The sequence below is a fragment of the Pimephales promelas genome, chromosome 18, assembly GCF_988280905.1.
Source record: "Pimephales promelas chromosome 18, fPimPro1.hap1.1, whole genome shotgun sequence".
NCBI classification, from domain to species: domain Eukaryota; kingdom Metazoa; phylum Chordata; class Actinopteri; order Cypriniformes; family Leuciscidae; genus Pimephales; species Pimephales promelas.
Genome location: NC_142786.1, coordinates 9,127,214 through 9,144,558, shown reverse-complemented (window position 1 = coordinate 9,144,558; position 17,345 = coordinate 9,127,214). Strand labels below are relative to the sequence as shown.

Sequence of the window (17,345 nt, the reverse complement as noted above, 5' to 3'; positions counted from 1 at the left end):
GAAGTTATTTAGCTTTGTGTTAACATTACATTACCCACTTTGGTTGTCATGACACCATTATAACTGTGACATGAATATTTTTCTTGTCCTCAAGTAAAGTGGAACACATTGTACTAGTTATAAAGATGTTATTAAGGGTTATTACTAGGGCTGGGTATTGAGACAAATTTCACAATTCGATTCGATTTCGATTCACAAGCTTGCAATTCAAATCGATTTCGATTACGATTCGATTCAATATCGATTATTTTGGATATCAGTTACAATAAATGGCAATTTTTCTCAAGGGAATCAAATCTCTTAAATGCTGTAAACTATGGTCTATGTCTAGTTGTAGCCTACTAGGCTTCATTATAGCCTAATATGAAGGTAATAATTAACTGTTTTGTAGCTATACAGACACTTAAATTACACTTTTATTTATTTTTATAATAAGATTATATGAAATATAAACATTTAAATGGTGGCTGTCATAAAAACTTGCCAGATTTATTCAAATATGCATTAAATATTGAAGAACACTAACGAGTGTGGACTAATGAGTTTATGTGGAGTTTTCTGAGGTAAATATGACGATACATGCATTGATTACAAGCTGTTTAATTGACGTCTTTCCATGGTTGAAACGCTGATTGAGGGAATCAATGTGACATGATAGGGATTTCGATAAGTTGTACTCTATCTTTTAACACACGTTCAGATGCTCATTCATGTTTATTTCACGCTGTGACTGGTATTATTAACCCGGAAGAGAGATCAGCGCTGCTGCTTCTCTGGAGCTCCGCCAGAGCGATCTCACGCCACAGCGCCAAAACGGCAAAACGCAATTTATGTTTTTGAATTTCTAAAGAAAATGGACGTAATTTGAAAATTGAGACTTTGTTTCATATCAATAGTAGCAAAGGACAAAGATTATTGCGATTTGTTGGATGCGCGCAGCCGCGATACAATGTCTCATTCATTCAAATGAAACAGGATGACTAATCGATTCTTGAGATTTAAGAATCGATATCGGTTTGTAAAAATGAGAATCGATTAATATCGAGAAATCGATATTTATTACCCAACCCTAGTTATTACACTGTCAAATGCTTTAACAACACTGTCATTAATATTTCCCCTTACCTCAAGTAAAGTGGAACACGTTAGACTAGTTATGAATTCTTGGTTAATGTCAAGTTGTCATAACAAAGACATTTCTGTCTTTGTTAATGTCAAGTTGTCATAATCAAGACATTTTAAACAATGTCAACTTTGCATTAAAAGTCATAATTTACCGAATGACACTTAATGACAACAGTCATAAACATTCATAAAGACTCCTTCATGTTCGTGACAGGGCTTGTGTCATGTTTATGACAGTGTCTTATGCACACCCCTTCAAATAATGTGTTACCTGGCAGTCAAATGATCTTGGGTGACTTCAGTTAATTTTAGTAATATTGTTTCAGTGTTTTATACTATATATTTTTCTTTGGTTTTTCTTTGTTTTTGCATAAGCTTTAATGTAATTCATGGGTACACTGAACATTTTTTATTAGATTTTTGATTTACAGAGTCTTTCTATTTCAAAAAGTCACATTTAATTGAATGGTACTTGCCATTTCTTTGTAATTATTTTACAAAATTATTTTATGAAAATGAGCCACATTTTTACAGTACAGTGTGAAATAATAAAACTACAGAGCCCTGCATGACATGCAAAAAAAAATCCTGTGCACAGTTTACTAATTTGTTCCCCCGATTTGCTAAATTGTGCAGATGATTTACTAATTTGTTCCATCAATCTATAAATTGTGCGCACGATGTAGCAAATGAATGGAACGAAATAGTAAACCATGGTCACAATTTATAATTTGAGGGAACAAATTAGTAATCCACGTGCTGGATTTCGCTTATTTTTCCTGCATGTCATGTGTGGGGCTCCATATAAAACAATTCAAAGCTTAACCCCTTAACTGTCACCCCCCCTTTTTGAGAATGGGGGTTAAATGCTCTATTCACACTTAAATGGTTGTAATTTAAGAATGCCTTGGAATATATACCCAAGTTTGGTCTTGTTTTAAAGAAAACACTCAGCAGATTATTGCTGAAGTGAAAACACTTCAAAAAATGAAAGTATGAAAAAGTTATAGAAGTTTTAATTCACAGTAAATCAAATATACTGTACTATATATTTTTATTTTATATAAAATATATATATTTTACAAAATATTTTTACTCTAAAATTACTATAAAATCAAAGCCATAAATCTAACCAAGTTATGTTCCAAATTTGAAGTTGATATCACAAAAATTGAAGTTCCCATGAGATTTTGTTTAGGCGTAGTACCAAAAATAGCCACCGGGTGCCATTGAATTCCATTGAATTTAGTTGTGTACATTCTGCCTTAACAAATTAATACATTTCTGTCCAAATATCAATTTTGTCACAAAATTTGAAATGAGATCAGACCTTTCTGAAAATATGTGTTTTGTCAAGATTAATAAAGGTTTTGATCATAAATTATGAAAAATAAGGATGCCCAAAAGGGGAGGAGCCTCATAAAATAAGTACCGTTTCTATGGTAACGCAACGTTCAATTATAAAATGGTTTTCACAGGATGAATTCTGAGTTTATAAGCTTTCAAATGATACCTAATTTATGATAACTACTAAAATGTGTGATATAATAAAAAAAGGCGATAAAAAATACTATTATATTTTAGAGGATAATATATACATATATATTATCATTTTTAGAGGATAATTTTATACTACACTTTTTATTTTTTATTGAAAAATACTAGATTATATGTTTTATTATGAACTTTTAGCATAAAAACAGAAGTTTCAATGATTAAAAGTGGGTGCATCAACTTTTTGTGACAAAGGTCAGACCTGTTATGATGTAGATTTTTTTAGGTGCACTCTTGTCATAAATTCATCAATTACTCTTCCTACATAATTTTTAACACAAAACAGGGGTCGAATATTTAATTAGAAGTCTTAGACCTTTCCAAAAATATATAATTTGTCATAATTAGATTATGATTTAATAGAAATATAGTGAAGTAAAGTTAGGCGTCCCGGTACCGGGACGGTGACAGTTAAGGGGTTAAATCAATATTTCATGTCCACGTCTTTACTTATTTGCTAATTAGCCATAGGTTTTGTGTTCAGTCACTGCATACAGCTTAGTAATGCGGATGTAAGTTTAGATTTAAATCCAGTAAGATAGACAACAAAAAGTCTTTGTATAGGGACTGTACACTCCAGGTTTTTGGCGTATACTGCAAAGCTGAGGTGAAAAAAATATCCGGAACTGTCCGGCTGTTGCTTAAAAACCCTTGCCCTCAACAACGGGCAGACAGAGTGGAAAAACTACAGGCCAACTGACGTAGAACTCGGCGCACGTCAATCAGCACTGTTAGTGCTATTTATTACCTTAAGCCTGGAAGCTGTGTTAACTGCGGCACGGAGCTTGCTTTCACATAGCTGGGGAGGACATGGGAGGCCCTGCCCACATCCCTTCAAGCCCACTTAGGGCCCCTAACCAGTGGGTGAGAGCTTTCCATGAGGTCAAACAAATACATTTGACCCACAGAACAGCAGGAGAGAGAGGACTGTAAGAGAGGGTAATGGCACAATTACCACGTTCCCATGATGAAAGAAACAGCTTGTGTTTCATAAATGCACTAATTCCTGATGCAATTATATATCATCCTGTGCGTGTGAGGTGAAGGCTATTTGGCTCCCTTTTGTTACTCGACCTGGATGAATTCTTGGTGGGGGCAAACACTATGCAGCTACTTCAAAACATGCCCATGTCATTAGAGAGCTTGCAATGCTCAGCCATGTAAAAAAAAAAAAGAAAAAGGAAGAAGCTATTTTTTGCCTAATGAGAAGACCATGTTGTACTTGTCTTTCTTGAACATACATTAAAATCACACAACGTTTAGGGTTAATTGCATATGAATCTTTTTCACGCATGAATACTAAGAACCCCTAACATTGATGCAAACATTTGCCAACATTTCTTGGCTTCAAAAAAAGTCCTGGATGATTTCCGATGACGCAGCGAATCGCGCCCCACTGGAAAATTGTCAAAACCGAAATCATAGTTGCCCGAGCTGCCAACAGCATCTTGTGATTTTCAGATCCCATTTCCCTGGACTGTGATGTCCTAAAAAAAAACAACCGGAGTTGCAAGTCTGTTTATTCAATCACTATCAACGCACTGGTGTTGCTACGCGATGATCCGTCTATTGATGGGACAATAGAAATTATTAACATGATAATGGTTTCTTTAACTGCCTTTGTTTTCAAAACGGACGCATTTGATTTCCAGTAGATGCACGTGTGCTCACACTGGCTCTTTCACTTTGCATTTTCAGCTATAGATCTTAGTTAGGGTAACATCATATTTATTTTTTGATATGAGAACCAGGCTGTGAGAGATAAAATTACAATGAATTTCAGTAGATTTTTATTTAAAGGGTTAGTTCACCCAAAAATGAAAATTAAGTCATTAATTACTCACCCCCATGCTGTACCATGCTGTTCTTAGCGATCGAAACTTGATGGTCCAGGAAGTCAATAAAGAAAATGAAGAAAAATAACGAATAAAGTTGTTATTTTTGTTTGTTTTTTCGCACAAAAAGTATTTGCGTCGCCTGATAATACTTGAGCCACTGTAGTCACATGGAATATGTAAACATTTTCTTCAATGACTTTCTTGGCCGTCAAGTTTCGATCCCTTTGGCAGCCTATGCAGCAGTGATCCACCTCTCAAATTTAATCAAAAATATCTTCAAATTTAATCAAAAAGGTCTTACGGGGTTGGTACAGCATTGGAGTAAGTAATTAATTACTTAATTTTCATTTTTGGGTGAACTATCCCTTTAACAACATACCAACTGTTAAGCTGACGAAACATCTTTCAGGAAAAAAAAAAAAACAACTTTCCGTAAACAAACTCCATGAAACCGTTTCAAAAGTTGTTAAAATTACGTGAACTAGGACCTTTTTACAGTGTAAAGACTGCAAGTCTATCACTCACAGCCTGGTTTTCATCTGTGTTGAATTCAATATAGCATCTAACCTAAAATAGATTTGTAAGTGAATCGTTAATTTGAATCAGTTCTTCTAAATGAACCTCTGTACAAAACTGGTCTGAACGAGACTGAACGAATTAACGAATCAGACTGAATCGGTAAAAGAGCGCTCTGGAAAAAAAAATTATTGCGTGCTGAGCTTACATGTCCAACTTGCAATGATTCTGTTTATATGTGGTTAGCACACCAAAACTCTCTGAACTTAAAGCTGTCTTTTGATATAATTACCCGAGAACCAATGAAAAAACGAATGAGGTGAAAAGTATGATTTACTAAAAAGAAATGTTGACAATAACTTGTATATATGAATGTATAATAAAACACAATTGGATTTAATTAATACGTATTTTAGTAGCCCAAAACATTTCAGTCAATAGATTTTAGTAGTTAGTTTGATACAAGTGCTTTTATTTTATTTTAAACGAGCTAAATCATTGCTGCAACTGGGAAATCATTTTACATCTTTTTAAAATGACCTGCTATAACCCAACAAAATCATACTAAACAGTAATATTTACCTTCATATGACTCTACCGGGACGTTTTAGAGAGTGTAATATCCAATGCCAGGAGGTTGAATCATTTTTAAACCGGTTCAAACTGTTCGAAAGAACCGATTCTCAGAAAAGAGTTGGACTTCACTAGCAGATGCGCATGCGCACACGGCCGGCTCTTTTGCCTTGGGTTTCTAGACTGTAGTTTTCAACGGCTCCACATCTGGAAATGTTGCGAGGAGAGAATCCCTCTTCATCTGCCGTTGAGCTTGAGACGTGGTGCCTGCGTCACTCCATGGAGGGGCGGGGCTTCTCGGAGGTGTTTCCCGGCTTTATATAGATACAGAGACCTTTCCATCGCAAAGCAGTGCGTCACCAGAACCCCTGGAAACTAACATGCAAGTCCAGAGTAGAAAATATAACGAGTTAGAGAAACTGAATTAAAATAAGATTAATACGTTTTTGCGTTGTTATTGCATGCGCTTTTAAAGTGCTGTCTATCAAATCATTTAAGCTTTCAAATAACTTAGTTTCGTGACTGGAATACACCTTTATTACCGTAGAAGAGAACATTTTTATCACAGATATCTGGAGTCATCCTTATACTGGGACATAACACGCTGATCGGACACTGTTTTGCGTTTTGGGAAAGCGCGTTGAACTTGGTGTGAGTTCACTAGCTAGACACTTCGCAAGCATGAAATCGGCAGAGGAAGGTAACGTATAAGAAGAATAAATGCACGTATTTACACTGTCGTATTTCACTAGAACGTGTTTCTGTATCATTATTAGCTTTATAATATTATCCTAATATTATTGAACCGTCATAATAATGGATGCACGTTGAGTTATTAGCTTTATAATATTATCCTAATATTATTGAACCGTCATAATAATGGATGCTTATGAGTTTACCTGTAGTGAATTATAAAAAAATAAAAAAAAAAAAATATATTTACGACTGCTATCCTGCACTCACCATTATCTCGGTTACCAAGGGAGACTGGGGAGTGTTGTAACACTCTCTAACGCGATCTCGTGCAATGCCATGGCTCTCCAACTTTGACATAGCGTTCCCACATTTGTCTGCTACAAATTAAAGTAATTTAGAAATCTACAGCATGTTCCCAAACTGTGTGAATGAATGCCAAATGCAAAGACCGCTGTTGTAAACAACCTCACTAAAGAGGTGAGTTGTAGTAGTTGGGGTAGGTGACACTAATAGAAAATATAGACGTTTTACTAGTTATACTTATTATAGCATTATCACTACCCCAAAATTATAGGCCTATATATAGCAAATAAAACACAAAAATAAGTATAAGTATGATAACAACTCTAAACCTATATTGTCTAATCTCTGTGCAATCTTTGTGTGTCCATTAGGACTTTGGAAAGTTGTTACAAGTCCTCCCCATGTATGATTTGTTGATGTTTTGCATCCAGTAGCTCATTTCCAAATGGTCATTGGTGGTTACAGCTATACCTGTGATCAGTTTGGGGAAGTTATTTGTTATTCAATGGACTGAATGAATTTTCCTTAGTTTAAGGGACAGCCTTAGCAGACGGGAGTGGTGGGCTGGACGAAGATGAATAAGGAGGGACGTTATTTAGATTGTGGCTTTTTGCATCCCTCTCTTTGCGGCAAATGTGCATTTCGCAAGATAACTTAGATTATAGTTCATAATGACAACTCTATGTAAACAAAGGCAGTTATCATAATTTTGGCAGGAAAATAATAATTACTTAAACCAGCTTTAAGATGGTTTCTTGGTCCTAACTGGTTTAAGATGGTCTTGAAAGTCTACAAGCTGGTCTTTGAACCTGACCTGCTCTGAAAAGTGCCTAAAACCACTTTAAATCCAGCCGACAGACCATCATAACAAGGCTGGGAGACTAGAAAACCTGCTTAAGCTGATTTAAGGTGTTTTATTTCAGCAGGGTTACTAATGTACTTTTAGTAATCAGTAATTTAGTACTTTTATTTATTTTTTTAAGCTATCAGAATCACATGGCGTATACTTCCGGCTTGCTTACAAAAATCTAATATGTAGTTGTTAACTTGATTCAAAAACGATACATACATTAGGGATACATTAGCATGCTATCAGTATCCAGGGTGCTTTGTTGCGCTGTGGTCACATTTTCAAGTATCCGTGTTTTTAATCGTCCTCTAAAGTAGCGAGAAATCATTGCAAATTTTATTCCAAGCAGAGCCAGTAGTGACTGTGAGCCAGTTTGGGCTAACTTACATTATATATATTTCCACCAGGTTGGACTGACTGACTACAGTGGCTCACTCAACCTAACAGCATTTTTTTTTTTTTCCTTTTTGATTTTATACGAATAAAAATAAATGTATTCACAAAAATTTCAATCAATAAAGTATGTCTTAATGGGATGGTAGATGGACAGACTTAACCTGAATAAGCCAGAAAAGGCTTTTAAAAATGTTTGAAAAGTTTTTGGATAAACTAAAATTGCTAAAGTGGGCAATGATTCATCTTGTACTCTCCAGAAAGCACCAATCACTCTTTTTTTTTTCTCTCTAGTCAAGACATCTTCTGTTAGTCATGTTGCACTTCAAATGTCGTGTTGTTCTCTAATCTCAATATATACATTGCATTCATTGAAGCAAATGTTTGCCCGTTTTTCGACAAAGATCGCTTATGAGTATTGGTTTTCCGTCCGGTTTTGTCCTCAGAAAGGTATTTTTAACACTTTGTTATTTTTGGCCTGGTATTTGTGTATCACTCACCTTGCTTCCTCTGCAAAGGTTGTGGCTTTTAGCCACTAACGTTTTTTTTTGTTTTTTTTGTTTTGACTCACAGCTATTACTAATAAAGAGTAGAGTGTCTTTTTATAATGCCACCATTTTATACGAATCAAATGGCAGTTCATAAAAATTAAAAAGCTATTTATTAGAGGTGGCTGATTGTAAAAGCAGCAGTCTCCTTCAAATATTCACACAGCACCTTTATGCACGTTCTTCAAGAAATGTTCTCCACCTATGCTCTTTTATCTCTATAGCTTATTTTTTGTTGCAGTACCTCATGAAATTCTGATTGCACCTTACAGATGCCTACGGTTACAGCCAAAACACCAGCATTTCACTTCCTCTGAGCAACCCCTGCCCATCTTCCCAGTACCACAATCTCCAGACCAGCCCTTCATTGTCAATATCCATCAGTCAGCCATCCTCATTCTCCCCTCAAGATGACATGAGCTCGGTGGGCTACTTCCAAACATCCGGGCCCCGGTCCAACGGAGCTCCCACATTGGAGAGTCCACGCATTGAGATAACGGCTTACGGGCAGTTCCCCGAGGATGAAGTAGAGGAGAACAGCGTTCCCGTGGCCAAGCGAGTCAATTCCATAGTGACATTAACATTGCCAAGTATCGACGGCTATCGTGATCCCACTTGTCTCAGCCCGGCAAGCAGCGTGTCTTCTCGTAGCTGCCATTCAGATGCGTCGTCATACGAATCGGGCTTCTCGTACAACTACGACAACTCGCCGCAGAACTCGCCCTGGCAGTCCCCATGCGTCTCGCCGAAAGGTTCCTCGTCGCTGCAGTCCTGCACCCTCGGGGCGTCTCCGCGCCATTCACCATCCGGTTCTCCCCGTGCCAGTATCACAGACGACAGCTGGATTGGCACCAGAGGCTCTCGACCAAATTCTCCTTGTGGCGGTAAGAGGAAGTACAGCTTTAATGGCGTCAACTCGCACAAGTACCATCCGTACTCGCCGAATCAATCCCCGGGGCCATCGCCACAAACTTCACCCCGTCTCAGTGTGACTGAGGATACCTGGCTCGTCAACACCAATCAGTACACCAACTCTGCCATTGTCGCCGCCATTAATGCCCTCACCACAGATGGATTAACAGATATTGGGGAGGGGATCCCTTTAAAGTCCCGCAAGACCAGTCAGGAGCACAGTGCCTCGATGAACCTAAAAGTAGAACCAGGTGGAGAGGAGACGGGATCCCTGGAGCTTTGCCAGGATGACTTCTCAGCACGCCTGCCCTTCAAAAAAGAGACCTACTGTAGTGGCTTCTTGGATGTACCCCAACACCCATACTGGTCCAAGCCGAAGCCTTACATCAGGTTGGTTCCATATAAAAATTTCTTTCATATTCATGAACAAGTAGTTTGCTCTTTTGTCTGTGCTAACCAAAGTTCCCTCTCTCTCTCTCTCTCTCTTTGCCTCAATATTGGACTCTCTCATTCTTATTTTCGAAGTCCATCGTTGCCTGCTCTTGATTGGCAGTTGCCTTCCAGTTCAGGGCCATATAGCCTACAGATTGATGTCCAACCCAAGTCCCATCACCGTGCTCATTATGAGACTGAAGGCAGCAGAGGGGCCGTGAAAGCACTAGCGGGAGGGCATCCAGTGGTTCAGGTATAAGTTCATAATCTCGAATAGTGTTGTCAAAATATTCGGTACCAAGTCGGTACTAAAACTTTTTAAACGTCACGGTACCAAGTAGCCTACCCGGTCAAATCCGGTTCTGCATGCATGAAGGGCGTGAAGTTGCGTCCTCTTTATGAAAGCGCTGAGACATGGCGACCGGCGGCGCTACTGATGTGGGGTCTGTGTATTAAACTGCAAAACGACTATTTAAATATTAACCCTACATGTTCTGCTTGTCTCTGTGTGAATGAACGGCGCAGACGCGCGGTTTCATTTAACGTTACCTCACACACACACACTGAAGCACGAGTGATGCTCGCGCTGTTTTCAGTCTCTGCTGCCTCACGATATGATGACGATTCATGATTCAATTCGTGTCCGAGAATCACTTCATGAGCATTTTACCGTTTCATTTGAGAAAAACTACCGTCATACTATACATGCACAGAAACTCAAAGGTCTTCATGGCAACCCGTCAAAATAAAAGTTTGGTTTAACTTAAAAAAATTTACAGAAATAATTATACCGTATTAGGCTACTGTACAATAGATGTCTCCATTAATTAAATATTAATGATATTAGTAATATGTGCATAGAAGGTTGCTTATTTTTCACTTTATATTTTTATAAGCAATCAATATTTCCGTTTAAACAGCATGTAGCCTTCAATGCTTTCATAAATTTACCATCATAAAAAATAAAGTCATTGAATTTTTTTTTTTTTTTCTAATAGTTAAAAAAATAGTTAAAAAAAAATAAAATAAAAATAGAATAATAAAGTTTTCAGGATAAGATTTTTTTTACACTTTTGAAAGAAGTCTCTTATGCTCACCATGGCTGCATTTAATTATTTAAAAATACAGTAAAACCAGTAATACTGTGAAATAATATTGCAATTTAAAATAACGGTTTTCTATTTTAAAATATTTTCAAATATAATTTATTCGTGTAATGGAAAAGCTGAATTTCCTGCCATTACTCCAGGCTTTAGTGCCACATGATTCCTTAGAAATCATTTTAATATGCTGATTTGATGCTCAATAACTATTTATTATTATTATCAATGTTGAAAACAGTAGTGCTGCTTAATATGTTTGTGGAAACCAATACCATATATATATATATATGCTCTTTCAAACTAAAGCTGCCATTCATTGTGGAAACTCTCAGAGAATGGTCTTTAAACGGTAAACTATTTATTTATAGTCAACATCCTCTCTGTTCTATGGTGGTATATTGTCACTCTCTCATTGTTTTTGGTCATGTAAGGGAACTTCCTTTTATTTGTTTTCTCTAAAGTCAAAGTGACGTTAAAGTGATTTAAACCCTTATATTGTTTGTTATGCTGCCAGTTCAGGAAGTGTGAGTTGAGGTCTTCTGATATTTCACAAGACAGGAGTGTCTTGGTGTCAGTCCGTTCAGCTCATCGGTGAGTCACACACCTCATTTGCTATCGTAGCTGAATCATGGGTATTCGCTGCTCCAGTTGGTTGCAGATGCTCCCTAATGGATAACAGAATTCCTAAAGACAGGAGTCGTGGTTTTATCTGAAAAACATCAGTGTGGTTGGATGTGCCTCTTGGGGTATGCGAACCACAGTCTCCACGACCACTTTATTTACTGAAATCGCAGTTAAAGGTGAATTCAGCATTTCAGAATACATCTGTGGCTGCTGGGTACTTCGAATTCAAAATAACGAGGTGCTAATGATTGTGAACACGTGGCTCAGTGCGACTCCCGTCTGAAAAAACAAGGTCCTCTCACCCGCGTTTTTTTTTTTTTTTCAGATCCATTGCCGTTTCCGGCCTATTGCACAGACTGCCTTTTGTTTAGCTAAAGTTCCTCGTACTGCACTGACATCATGTGCAACAGCATCTTGTGGAGGCGTCAAGTCTTTCCTGCACACAGTTCTGGCAGGCAAGTGAAGGGGAGTGTTCGACAGAGCCTCAAACAAGCTTGTCCCATTCTGTAAACCATCAGATTAGAGAGCGCTCTCAGCTGCACATGTTCTTCTTTTATTGTACAGCACGTCCCTTCATGCTCTGTCACCGCCGTTGTCCGTTGAGGATCTCAGTCAGTGTGCAAGTTCTTTTGTGACCTTAAGTGGAGTTGTTAGTGAAGTACTTTTGTCACATTTGTTTGGACCGTAATCAGAGTATTTCAATTGAAAGTTCTTCACATAAAAATCAAATTGACATGTGGCCACAGTTTCTCTAACATTCTTGTTTTGTGTCAACTTTAATGGTGATTGGAAGTCAGATATATATACTTTTAATAATTCCAGTTTATTTTTAAGAATGAAGAGGGTCAGGTTTCCCAATTCCCAATCATTCCAGCCCTGATCTCAACAAATTAATCATATTTTCAGAATTTTGAAGCACCTACTTGTATGTGTTGCCTACACTCACTATATCCTCATATTTAGTCTTAGAGCTCCCCTCTTCCCTCGTTCTGTCTCTCCACTTGGGGTTTGGTGGTTTCTGATGGTCAGGATTTTTTGTGCTAGAGCCCCATCTCTCTTTTTCTCTCTCCCCCCCTGCTCTGGTTCCTGGTGGTTTCTTTCAGATTTTTTCTATCCTGGATGCAGTTTGACCACATGTGCCGTCGGATTGACGGTAGACGTGAGTGTGTAGCCTCTGAAGTAAGCCTGCCGCACCACAGCTATGTGCTTCCACGTCTGCGCTTTAGTCTCTCGGGAAGTTAACTTCTCTAAGAACAGCTCTGTCAACAAAAATCACTGCTGTAACTGGAATAAGTGACGAAATCCCTAAATATAGGTTGCTTGGTAAAGGCAGTGCTTCCACATTTCTAATATTCAGACTGGTTTTATCGTGTAGGCCTACTGTGATCTTTATAACATTTTGTTGAGTACTATTAGTAGATTTTCTATCTGGTTAAGTCTTTTTATGACTTATTTTATCATAGTAATGTGTCTCCTTCACTAGAAATTTGCGTACTCAAGTGTTTTTACTTAAGTGCGCAAAAATACATACATTTGATCTTACCCTCAATATTACCCTTCAGATACCCTGACTACGCATGATTGGCTGCATTCATATTGCAATGCTTAATATGCATACAGTACAGAGATGAGCCAAAACATTATGACCAATTACCTAAAATGCTTTTGTGTGCTGCCAAGACATGGACTCTACAAGACCCCTAAAGGTGTCCTGTGGTATCTGATGTTAGCAGCAGATCCTTCAAGTCCTGTAGGTTGCGAGGTGGACCCGCCGTGGATTGAACTTTTTGGTCCAGCACGTCCCACAGATGCCCAATTGGATTGAGATCTGGTGAATTTGGAGGACAAGGCACCTTGAACACCTTGAACTCTTCATCATGTTCCTCAAATCATTCCTGAACAATATGTGGGAGGGTGCATTATCCTGTTGAAAGAGGCCACTTCTACCAGGGAACACCATTGCCATGGGTGTTCCTGGTCTGCAACAATGCTCAACGTTCACATGAATGGCTGGACCCTTGGTTTCCCAGCAGAACATTGGAGATGGTTCTCACTGCGGAACATGAAATCCACGGGGAGGAGTCAGATCCAGATCCAACTCCTCCACCTTACATACACCTTAACCTACCCAACTCCGCCCGCTGATCCCTAAACCCAACCCTAATCCTACCCATCTCCACCTCTTGGATCTTGATCCGACTCCTCCCCGTGGATCTCATGTACTGCATTGAGGTGCTACTGGAACATTGCCCAGAGCATCATACTCTCTCCACTGGCTTTTCGTTGTCCCACAGTGCATCCTGGTGGCATCACTTCCCTTGGTAAATAGCGCACAGGTTCCCCTGCTCCAGGGTCCAGTTCTGACTCTTGTAGGCGCTTTCGATGGTGGACTGGGGTCATCATGTGCACTCTGATTGGTCTGAGGCTGCACAGCCCCATACGCAATGATGCACTATGTGTTGTGACATATTTGTCTCATAACCATCATTACAGTTTTGTGTGACTTTGTGCCTCAATAGACCTTCTATTGGCTCAGACCAGATGGACCTTTGTTGCCCATCTGCATCAATGAGCCTCGGGCGCCCAACAACCTGCCTCTGGTTTGTGGTTTGTCCGTCCTCAGACGACTGTTGGTAAAATCTTACCACCGCTGCCATTTCCTGACCCAGTCGCCTTGCCGTAACAGTTTGGCCCTTGTCAAAGTTGTTCAGATCTTTATTCCTGCCCATTATTACGTGAACTGATTGTTTGTTTACCATTATTGGGATTTATGAAAGTATTTTGTATTTAATGTAATGTAATGTAATCATAAAATATATTATATATTGGCTGCATTTAATCCATTCTGTTATGGTTAATGCACTTTCATATTTAAAAAATTATAGAAATAATATTTTTATAATATGCTTATAATTTAAACTTTTATATTTTATCTTCAAAATTTTTTTCTTATTAATTTTGCGCATTATTTTTTTGTTTTGTTTTTTACTTTATTTTTTGTGTGTGTGGGGGGGGGGGGGTTTAGTTGGTTCTAAAGTTGACCTTCAATTTAGACAAAAATGTGTCAACTTATATGTATGAATCAGGATTTCAATACAGGCATATGCACTGTTAGTGAATGAGTTCAATAAGAAGAACAGTTGGTCTTGCTCAATATCACATGAGACATAACCTTTTCCAGTAAGAATTTGCTCACTGGATGTGGCCAGTAACTCTTGAACGGAGCCAGTGTTGTAGATACTGTTTTACCTCAAACTGTTTCCCGCAGATGTGCCACGGAGGTTGAGAGCTTGAGTGGGTGAGAACTGACCCACAGCACTTGGAGGTGTGGACATGCGGCTCTGAACTCCGTGCCATGGGCGGATGGAGTTTTGGCATTCCTCTAGTGGGTGATAATGTAATGAAGTGAGGGGAGGGTTCTGGGAGTGGGACCTCTCTGGCCTCTGTCTTTTCTGGACTGTGCACTCCCTACTGCCTGAATAAACATAAATGCCAGGCTCAAACATATCTACTTAAATAAATATACACACTGGTCCAGACTTTCACCACAGATGCTGACCACCCTCTTTGAGGGTCTCCATACATCAACTGCTTGTGCTTGAGCTTTGAATATAAATCTTCAAATTTAAAATCTTACTTCATATTTGTGTCAATGAATTAGGATTTTTCAAAGCTTTTTTGTGGTTTTCCTTGAACTTTTTTCAGCTTTTAAAATCAGTCTCTTATATATACAATATATTTGCTAAACAATATACTCTGCCATTCAAAAGTTTTGGATCTATTAGATTTTTTATGTTTTTCAAAGAAATCTCTTATGTGTACTATGGCTGCTATTATTTGATCAAAATTACAGTAAAAACAGTAAAACTGAAATATTATGATGTAATATTATTACAATCTTAATTGATTGTTTCCATTTTAATATATTGTAAATCAGTATCACATGATCCTTCAGATATCATGCAGAAATGCAGAAATATTTCAATTATTTTTCAATTATTATTATCAATGTTAAAATGTTATTATCAATGTTGTGCTGCTTAATATTTTTGTGGAAAGCATTATTTCAGGATTGGATAGATTAAAGGAGTAGTTCACTTTAAAAAAAAAAAAAAAAACTTTTGCTGATAATTTACTCACCCCCATGTCATCCAAGATGTCCATGTCGAAAATTAAATTAAGGTTTTTGATGAAAACATTCCAGGATTTTTCTCCATATAATGCACTTTACTGGTAACCAAACGGTTCAAGGTCCAAAAAAAAAAACAGTTTCAGTGCAAACTGTTCAAAGGGCTTTAAACGACACCAGGCGATGAATAATGGCATTATCAAGTTAAACAATCGCTCATTATAAAAAAAACAAAGTTTAAGTTTTATAAGCTCAAATGCTCGCCTTGCTCTGTTTTGTGATGCACGTTCGTGACTCTCCTGTTCAAACTTGTTCATCAAAATGAACGAATCTTTTTCCGAGTCAGTTCGTTCATTTCGTTCGTTGAATCAACCAAATGACTCGAAAAAAGATTCGTTCATTATGATGAACGAGTTTGTTTGAAAGTGAACTACTAGTTTAGAATAAAAGTATTGATCTGAAATAGAAACAGTTTGTAACTTTATAAATGTCTATAATGTCATTTTAGATCAATTTAACGAACTCTTGTTGGATAAAAGTGTTAATTACTTAAATCGTACAAATCCGGTTTTTGGTCTAATGAGATTTGAATGTGGGCGGAGCTACCTGCCACACTGACAAAATGGCATCACGTGTTAATTAGAACATGGAAGTGATTCATGTCCTAACCTGACAAAAGAAGTGGCAATTAAAATATATATGAAGAGTTCAGATGCAAAAGCCTCTAAATGCCATTTTAAATTTTCTTCTTTAATGATGATTTTTATCAAACTTGTATATTTAAGTTCAGTAATTTCACTTAAACGGCAATGACAATTACCTATTAATTGTTATTTAGGTGAAATTACTGAACTTAAATATACAAGTTTGATAAAAATCATCATTAAAGAAGAAAATTTAAAATGGCATTTAGAGGCTTTTGCATCTGAACTCTTCATATATATATATATATATATACAGCAGGTTATTTTGTCAACTATTCAGTGTCAATTTATGCAGGGTCATGCTGGGTAGTCACGCCCACTTTAAAATCTCATTTGTCTAAAATCCCACTTTACATCAAACATAAAATATCTTTTTATTGACTCTAATTGACTGATGTACGCGTCATGTCGAACATCAGTTTGTTCACGCTAAACTAGAAACTGCTTATAGCTAGAAATGGGTTACACCACTAAATTCATATTTGTATCTTTCAGCTTCACGGCTACATGGAGAGTGAGCCTTTGACCCTACAGCTGTTCATTGGGACGGCAGACGACCGTCTTCTCCGGCCTCACGCCTTCTACCAGGTCCACCGTATAACCGGGAAGACCGTGTCCACACCAAGCCACGAGGTTATGCAGTCCAACACCAAAGTTCTTGAGATTCCTCTCCTGCCCGAGAGCAACATGAGGGCCATGTGAGTATATATCTCAGAAAGATGCTAAGAAAAAGAAAAAAAATGCAGAAAAGCCCGGTGAGGGAAATGTTTGTTCCACATAATTCTGTATATCCACAATGCATCCTGTGCATATTTCCTGCAATAAACAACCCTCCGTTTTACCGCCAATTCCCCTGTTGTGAAGGCAGTTGCTAAGCAGAAGTGTGTTTTTGTGTGCGCACGCTTTCGACAGAGCCCCAGCGCTGTGGGTTTCCCTTGTATGAGCTCCAGGGCTTGTGTTACAGGAGGCCTCTGGTCGCGTGGTGCCTGTAATGGCGCGCTGGGGTCTGTTCTGCAAGCCAGGCGGTAGCGGTCTTACTAGCTCA

At 38.0% G+C, this 17,345-nt stretch overlaps 1 protein-coding gene across 2 annotated transcripts in view; it reads left to right on the top strand.

Annotated features, from left to right (window-relative positions):
* Positions 1–17,345, top strand: part of nfatc1 (nuclear factor of activated T cells 1) — a 58,540-nt gene that overhangs the window by 1,495 nt on the left and 39,700 nt on the right. The window contains exons 1-4 of one of the 2 annotated variants that reach the window (XM_089122724.1): positions 5,937–6,306; positions 8,669–9,698; positions 9,834–9,993; positions 16,796–16,998. In XM_089122724.1, the coding sequence (XP_088978850.1) occupies positions 6,288–6,306; positions 8,669–9,698; positions 9,834–9,993; positions 16,796–16,998 (1,412 nt within the window). In that variant the 5' untranslated portion in view covers positions 5,937–6,287. Of the gene's footprint in view, positions 1–5,936; positions 6,307–8,668; positions 9,699–9,833; positions 9,994–16,795; positions 16,999–17,345 lie in introns of those variants that run through there. The other variant, XM_089122725.1, reaches the window with a different exon arrangement.